Genomic DNA, 8,977 nt, shown 5'->3' with positions numbered 1-8,977 from the left:
ACCCAGGTTCAAGTGATTCTCCTGCCTCAGCCTCCCAAGTAGCTGGGATTACAGGAGCACACCACCATGCCTGGCTAATTTTTGTATTTTTAGTAGAGACAGGTTTCACCCTACTGGCCAGGCTGGTGTCAAACTCCTGACCTTGTGATCTACCCACCTCAGCCTTCCAAAGTACTGGGTCTACAAGCATAAGCCACTGTACCAGAACCTTAGAATTTTCAGTAATAAAAATTAAGGTAGGCCGCATGCAGTGGTTCATGCCTGTTTTCCCAATAGTGGTGCACACTTGTAGTCCCAGCTACCAGGGTGGCTGAAGTAGAAGGATTGCTTTGAACCCAGGAGTTTGAGGCTGCAGTGAGCTGTGACTGGGCCACTGCATTCCAGCCTGGGGGACAGAGCAAGACTTTCACAAAAAAACAAAAACAACCCCCAAGATTTAAGTAATTAAGTGGTAATAGAGTCATCTCTTAAGTAGCCCAAGTCTTGACGGAACACACATGTACAGAAATAACAGTACTTATACATATGCGACTACCAATGCAAAACATGAAACTATTCTAAGTCACTATTTCCCTCAGAAGAGCATTAACATTTAGGGAATTTTGTAAAGGTTATTAATGCTCCATCTACATAAAATTCCCATCCCTAATTCCAAAATATTATTTATAGTTATGTGTCCTGGTCATGTAATCATTCCCAATAACTTGCAGAAAAGGTTTTCTAAATTCAGTAAAGCTTTCTGAAACTTTCTAAAACATAAAACTACATGTTGAAAAAGGAGCCAGGCGCGGTGGCTCACGCCTGTAATCCCAGCACTTTGGGGGGCCTGAACTGGGTGGACCACCTGAGGTCAGGAGTTTGAGACCAGTCTGACCAATATGGAGAAACCTCATCTCTACTTAAAATACAAAAAAATAGCCAGGTGTGGTGGCACATGCCTGTAATCCCAGCTACTCGGGAGGCTGAGGCATGAGAATCACTTGAATCCGGGAGGCAGAGGTTGCAATGGCCCGAGATCACGCCATTGCACTCTGTCTCAAAAAAAAAAAAAAAGAAAGAAAGAAAAAGAAAAAGGGAGTATGGTTATTGTATATTTAAGTATAATCATTGTATTTAGCAATTTTTTTTAATACATGGGGAATAGAAACTATTCTTAATCCTGCAAAGTGGGACTGTAATATCCTACTGATTACATTCCATATAAAAAGGTCCTCATTAACAATGTATCCAGATTCCTAGATGAGAGTTATAAAATTAACATACATGCTGATATGGTTTGGCTGTGTCCCCACCCAAATCTCATTTTGAATTACAATTCCCACAATCCCGACGTGTTGTGGAGGGACCCAGTGGGAGATAACTGAATCATAGGGGTGGTTACACTCATGCTGTTCTCGTGAGTGAGTTCTCACAAGATCTGATGGTTTTATAAGGGGCTTTCCCCCACCTTGATCAATCTTCTCCTTCCTCTTGCTATGTGAAGAAGGATGTGTTTTGTTTCCCCTTCCACCATGATTGTAAGTTTCCTGAGGCCTTCCCAGCTCTGCAGAACTGTGAGTCAATTAAGCCTCTTTCCTTTACAAATTACCCAGTCTTGGGTATGTCTTTACGGCAGCAGCATGAGAATGGACTGATACACATGCCAAACAAAAGTTAATACATATCTAATAATACATGAGACATATTTTAGCTTACCATAAACAACTGGATACACCGTCCCTCGTATACCTGATGCTGGACAATGCATGTTTTTTCCATTCAAATATACATTTAATTCCACATGGTCATATGTAATACCCTAGGAAGGAAAAAATAAAAATGTTCCATAAAAGCTGAGCAGTCAGAAAGCATTGACTGGAAAGTATGGAGACAAAAAACTAAGCACAGGGTGACAACAATTTTCATTAAGGGTTGACAATTTGGTAGAATTCTACTTGAACTGAGCTAAAAAAAATTAGTAGTAATTATGAGGGGGAATAACGTCACGTAACATCCCAAGAGTCCACATTAGCGATAAAACAAAGTAAACAGTTTAAATGCTAGAATTATATTTGTATAATCTAGATTTTATATTTTGAATGCTAAGATAATATAAGAACTACATACCATGAATAGAGAAACCTTTTACACTCCTAGAGAAAATGCTGCTCTCTCTCTAAAGAATTTGATCTTTTTTAGAGATGGGGTTCACCATGTTGGTTAGGCTGGTCTTGAACTCCTGACCTCAGGTGATCCACCTGCCTCAGACCTCCAAAGCACTGGGATTACAGGCATGAGCCACCATGCCCAGCAGAATTTGATCTTAAGAAGGAAAAACAATGAGGTTTTTTTCACTGTCAGGACTTACTACCTGTCACTGTCTTCAAAATATGAAGAAATGTCTCTATACAATTTATTTCTAGGAAGAAAGAACACATTTCTACATCTCTTTACCCTGGTTTCAAATTAGTCAGGTATATTATTAAGGAAAAGCTGGTGTTTACAACGGAATAAAATTGGTAATTAGTTTCAAGTTAAAAAATAGAAAAAAAAAACTCAAGTGATTTAAAAAACAATGTAATAAAATTACTCTATACACTATTGATGGTAAAAAAAATCACAATTAGTAATATTAATAATTAATGTTAAAATGCTAAAAAACACTTAGATAGCCCATATTACATACCAATAGTGCTACTATTCTAGGCAGTTCATATTTACTCATTTAATCCTCACAACAAGACAGTATTATGATCTCCATTTTACAGATGAGGTAGCTAAAGCACAGAAAGATTAAATAATTTACCTAAGATTGCACAGCTAGGAAGTGGAAAAGCTGTGACTTAAACCCATGCAGTACGGTTTCAGAATACTTGCTCTTAATCACAATACCTCTCTCTAAATCACCATGCCTCTCTTTAAACACTTGCTCTTAATCACCCTCTCTCTTTAAAACTTTATATAATAGCTACTAACTGATAACAAAAAGAGATCTTTTCCTTGAAAAACAGCAGAGATCTTTCAATTGAGAAGTCATCATAGACCAAAAAGCAATCCACTTCAAGGATTTCAGGATTTCTGACTGTGGATAAAGTCTATCAAGTTAAAAGCTTTTTAGAAGTAAAAGAGATTTTATAGATCATCTTAGTCTTAATTCTCTCTCTTTACAGGCAAGACAGCAAAGGCCCAGAGAAGCTAATGTGGTAAGGGCCATCAAAGATTCTCAGTTCTTAGCAAAGCCAGGGTTAGCTTAAACAATTATTAATAATTAAGGAATATTGAGAAAGATAAATAGTACATAGATTGCCTTTGTTTCACTTTAGTTTGTGTCTTTAGACAAACTAAAACAAAGCTAGCTGATGGCTGGGATTCACTTTTCTAATGAAAAAGTCTGTTTTCATTTAAAAAAACAAAAACTTATCTGGGGTTGTAATCCAGGCACCTTCATCCCCCAGTGGCCAATTGCAAACAAGGAAGTTTTCTGTTTTTTCCTTCCTTCCTTCCTTCCTTCCTTCCTTCCTTCCTTCCTTCCTTCCTTCCTTCCCTCCCTCCCTCCTTCCTTCCTTCCCTCCTTTCCCCCTTCCCTCCTTCCGTCCTTCCCTCCTTCTCTCCTTCCTTGACAGAGTCTTGTTCTGTCGACCAGGCTGGAGTGCAATGGCATCATCTGAGCTCACTGCAACCTCCACCTCCCAGGTTCAAGAGATTCTCCTGCATGCCTCAGCCTCCCAAGTAGCTGGATTACAGGTGCCCACCACCATGCCCGGCTAATTTTTGTATTTTCAGTAGACATGGGGTTTCACCATGTTGGCCAGGCTGGTCTTGAACTCCTAACCTCAAATAATCTGCCCACCTTGGCCTCTCGAAGTGCTGGGATTACAGGCATGAGCCACTGTGCCTGGCCTTAAGCAAGTTTTAAATTTAAGCCTGCAGTAACAAAACCCCAGCACCAAAGAGGTGAGGAAGGATGTGAGAAATCCCACCCCAGCATAGTTTATTTCAAGTATTTTCTTTCCTTTTTTTTTTTTTTTTTGAGACTAGATCTCACTCTGTTGCCCAGGCTGGAGTGCAGTGGCAAGATCTTGGCTCACTGTGATCTACCCACCTCAGCCTTCCAAAGTGCTGGGATTACAGGTGTGTGCCACCATGACTAGCCAGTTCAAGTCTTTTCCAACCCAATCTATCCTATGATGAAGAAACTGGGTTTGACTCTGTCAAAATAATAGCAAAATATCCTATCTGTTCTACGTCTATTAATAATTGTGTGCAGATTAGTGAACAGATTTTGAAATGAGACTGGTTCAGCTATGATCTTGTTTTGGTTTTTGGTTGTTTTTTGTTGTTGTTTTGTTTTGTTTTTTTGAGACAAGGTCTTGCTCTGTGGCCCAGGCTGGATCATGGCTCACTGCTGCCTTTATTTCCCGGGCTGAAGCGGTTCTCCCACCTCAGCCTTACAAGTAGCTGGGACTATAGGAGCATGCCACTGTGCTCGACTAATTTTCTTTTTAAACTTTATTTATTTGTTTGTTTGTTTATAGAGATGGGTCTCACTATGTTTCCCAGGCTGGTCTCAAACCCCTAAGCTCAAGGGATCCTTCTGCCTTGGCCTCTCAAAGTGCTAGGATTATAGGTATAAGCCATAGTGCCTAGCTGAGCTATATAGTCTTGTAATTAACTCACATAAGAAATTACTTAACTTCTCTTAGTCTGTAAAATGGTGATAATACTACTTACTACCAGCCAGGCGCAGTGGCTCACGTCGTAATCTCAGCACTTTGGGATGCCAAGGTGGGTGGATCACCTGAGGTCAAGAGTTCCAGACCAGCCTGGCGAAAATGGTGATACCCCGTCACTACTAAAAACACAAAAAAATTAGCCAGGAGTGATGGCGGGTTCTTGTAATCGTAGCTACTTGGGAGGCTGAGGCAGGAGAATCACTTGAACCCGGGAGGTGGAGGTTGCAGTGAGCCAAGATTACGCCAATGTGCTCCAGCCTGGGCAACACGAGCGAAACAACATCTTAAAAAAAAACCAATAAAAATAATAATACCTATTTCAAAGGGCCATTGTAAGCATTAAACAATTTAATCCTTGCCAGATACTTAGAACTGTGCCCATAATAAATGCTTAGAAGTGTTCATTATTGTTATTATTACATAGAATGTTTATAAGACTTCTCCAAAATTAAACTGATACATATTCATGCATTTTAGAATGAAATTTGTACTTTTCAGAACTATATGTCTAAGGAGAGAGTCAGCATAAACTGTTTCATGTATGTCTTCCTAGTTCTGTAGCAGGCTGTGCTGCACTGGGTGATTATCATATGAGTATAATCATATAATCATTTGGTTAGATGTTAAGAGCTTACGTTTCTTGATTTCTCCTCAGAGAATGGTACATGACTTAAATTCTAAACACATAAGAATGTTTTTCCTTTCTTATAATCCATTTTCTTTATTCCATGCCACTGTTAACAATTTGGCAACATTTGTTCTCCAGTACTTGAACTAGGAAGATAAAGTTAAAATGACAGGGTAATGTTTTTCTTTTCCTGGCACTGCGTAGTTTTAGTTCTCCTTTTATGAGAATGAGCGTGAAAACTCAGAGTCTTACTTAACAACACTGACAGAAAAAGTGGCATTCTTCAGTCTGTCATATTGTGCTATTAGACATCACTACAAATGAAATGAGATAGGAAGGCAGGTAGAAGTTTCAGTTTAACAAAAAAGAAAAACATTTGTTACTGATTACCCTTTCTCATATTTGAATTTCATCTTTTAAGATAAACAGGTTGACAGCATCAACTTGACTTCAAGATTCTCTTTCAAGAAATCACCATTTGATTAAGGATGTTCCATATTATGGGGCATCTGGCAATGATCTACAAATACAGAACCAACTATTCAAAAAGAATGGGGAAAAGCAGATTTTTTTAATAGCTTACACCTTTCATCCTCGTTTTTTCTTTAGTCAATTCAGGAAAGAAAACTTCCAACAATTAAAAACTTACTGTTGTTCATATTTTTGAAATTGCAGAAAAGAGAAGAAAGATCAGGTCATAACCAAAAATCTCAATTTCCACACCTTTCTTCATTCTTTCTAAAATACTGTACCTTTTCTAAATCAATTAACTTGGATTTCTCTTGTCTGTATCATCTTTTTAGAAACTTTATTTCATTATTCATGGATTCTTCTCAACTTCATATCAGAATTGAGAAGCCAAGTTTCGGTGTACAAGGGCACCTCGGCCCAAGGAGACTCTAGGACTCAGTTGTTAATCAGTAATAGCCTGACCTCAGTAGACAGGGAGGAGTTTTGGATAATAGAGTGTGGGAGGAAGTATCTGGAAACACAGAAAGAAATCTTTGGATTACATTTTCAAAGTGCTAGCTTTGGTAAAGAGTTAAACAGAGCCAGTTAGGAGTAAAAACAGAAAAGTTTTAATAACGTGTAACTTTCACTATCCTCTGCTGTCTAAGAAAAACTTTTCTACTATCAAGCTTTAGGATTTTGAGTTCTATTCTCTAAAGAGTTTAATTAGGTTAAGTTTAATGAAGATGAACAATTCCGATAAAATGCTGTAATTCTCTAACAGAATTTCATAACAAATGAAGAAATAAATGTGTGGCTGCGTGCAGTGGCTCATTTTGGGAGGCCGAGGCAGGTGGATCACTTGAGGTCAGGAGTTCGAGACCAGCCTGGCCAACATGGCCAAACCCTGTGTCTACCAAAAGTACAAAAAAATCAGCTGAGTGTGGTGGTGTGTGTCTGTAATCCTAGCTACTCGGGAGGCTGAGGCAGGAGAATAGCTTGAACCCAGGAGGCGGAGGTTGCAGTGAGCCAAGGTCATGCCACTGCACCACAGCCTATGTGACAGAGTGATACTCTATCTCAGAAAAGGAAAAAAGAAAGAGGAAGGAAGGGAGGGAGGAAGGGAAGGAAGGGAAGGAAAGGGAAGGAAAAAGGAAGGAAGGTGAACATTTTCCCTAACAAACTCCTCAAATATACCTTGCATTTTCTAATATGAGCGTCAGCAAACTTTTAAGAATTGTGGGCCAAGGTTTCTCTAAGGTGAGAGAAACAGGAATGTATGGTCAGCAGCCAGCCTGTTATTAATTCTCCAGAGTTGAAAAAGGGTTCACACTGATTTTCCTGGCCAGTGGCAGCTCTAAAAAGGAGACAGCAGTTGAGTAGGGCAGCAGCATCCACAAATCCTTTCCGGAAAAATGCACTATCTCATTAGATCCGATCCCATTGCTTTGGAATTCAAACCATAAACTCCCAGGCAAAGCTGTAGATACTAAAAGCAGTTCAAGTTTAGTCATTAACAATGGAAAGCAACTCCACGAGGGAACTTACCACCACATCTCCCTCCTGTGGAAGACTGTTTGCCGGTAGCCTATTTTTCTCTTCGTTGTTGTGGTACAGGGCTCCATCATTTCTCATCACCAGACTGTGCACATCTCGGCCGAGAGGAATCTGATTTAAGTTAACCTTCTGAGTCGCAACACCAATACCCCAGATTCCTAAAAATATAATAGTTTAAATGCCCTCAAAATCTGAAGACTACAACCATAAACAGGGTTATTTTAAAAGGGAGTATATACTTTTTAAAGGAAGTGCTGTATTATCACTAAATTGTTTTCTATTTTTTTAAAAAAATCTTTTTTTTAAAAAAAAAATTAAAAAACAATTTTTTTTAAAAAAATCTTCTTTTAAAACTACTTTGCACCAGCCCGGGCAACATGCCCAAACGCTGTCTCCACAAAAATACAAAAATTAGCTGGGCATGAGGGCATGTGCCTGTAATCCCAGCTACTCAGGAGGCTGAGGTTGGAGGATTGTTTGAGCCCGGGAGGTCAAGGCTGCAGTGATCCATGATCATTCCACTGCACTCCAGCCTGAGCGACAGAGCCAGACCCTGTCTCAGTAAATAAAATAAAATAAAAGAAAAGTAGTTTTCAAACTATACTATGTTCTCCACAGATGTAGTACAGCCTAGGAGATAAGTGGGCCCTGGAATTGAGCAAATGAGGATTAAATCTTGACTTTGTTATATCATATTGGGCAAATTATCTCTCTTTGTTCCCTTATCTGTGAACTGAGGATTCTAACAGTACTCACCTCACAAGATTATGAAAAGATACAAGATAATCCAAGTAAAGCACTTGGAACCGTTTAAGTACTCCAAAACATAAGTAAAGCACACAGTAAGTATTCAGAAAATGCTAGCTATCATCATCATCATTATTATTCTCTCAAAAAGATTTTTTAAAAGCTACACATTGAATTTAAATGGTCTGGAGTTCAGTTTTAAGCTCTCCCTCTGAAAAGTGGGAATATACTGTCTTCAGTTTTTACATCTACGATGAGTGACAAACAATATATGCCATAAGCAATATCATGGAGAGGAGAAATTAACAATAAGGTGGAAAATCATTTTCTTATCCAGTATCTTGAACCACCACACCCAGGTAATTTTTTCTTCTTTGTAGAGATGGGGTTGTGCTATGTTGCCCAGGTTGGTCTCAAACTCCTGGTCTTGAGCAATCCTCCTGCTTCAGCCTCCCAAAGTGCTGGGATTATAGGTGTAAGCCACCATGCCCCATTGAAAATCATTATTTAAAACTAATTTAGAGCTAGGCATGGTGGTGGCTTGAACCTATAGTCTCAGCTACTGGGGAGCTTGAGGCAGGAGTACTGCTTGAGCCTAGAAGCTCGAGGCTGCAGTGAGCTATAATCATGCCACTGGACTCCAGCCTGGGTGACAGAATAAGACCCCATCTATAAATAAATAAATAAGTAAAACTAATTTAGAAAATAAGCCCTGGGGGAAATTTCATATCATTCAAGGCTAGTCAAGTAATAGCATCATTTACTCCACACTCTTATTTTCCTATTCTCTGCCCATATCACTCATACAGTACTTCACCAGAAGTTTCCTTACAATAAAGCCTTTTTTTTTTTTTTTTTTTTTTTTTTTTTTTTTTTTTTTTTT

The 8,977-nt window shown here is 38.9% G+C and overlaps 1 protein-coding gene across 1 annotated transcript in view; it reads right to left on the bottom strand.

Moving 5' to 3' along the window:
• The window catches only part of SPRYD7 (SPRY domain containing 7), a 23,145-nt gene that overhangs the window by 6,835 nt on the left and 7,333 nt on the right, over positions 1 to 8,977 (bottom strand). Inside the window, exons 3-4 of the mRNA XM_017535886.2 lie at positions 7,339 to 7,505; positions 1,696 to 1,798 (exon numbers count right to left, since the gene is read on the bottom strand). Coding sequence (XP_017391375.1) covers positions 1,696 to 1,798; positions 7,339 to 7,505 — 270 coding nt within the window. The remainder of the gene's footprint in view (positions 1 to 1,695; positions 1,799 to 7,338; positions 7,506 to 8,977) is intronic.

Source organism: Cebus imitator, unplaced genomic scaffold (genome assembly GCF_001604975.1).
Source record: "Cebus imitator isolate Cc_AM_T3 unplaced genomic scaffold, Cebus_imitator-1.0 Scaffold94, whole genome shotgun sequence".
Lineage (NCBI taxonomy): Eukaryota > Metazoa > Chordata > Mammalia > Primates > Cebidae > Cebus > Cebus imitator.
Note: the sequence above shows the minus strand (reverse complement) of the source record. Positions and strands in the feature narration are given on the sequence as shown.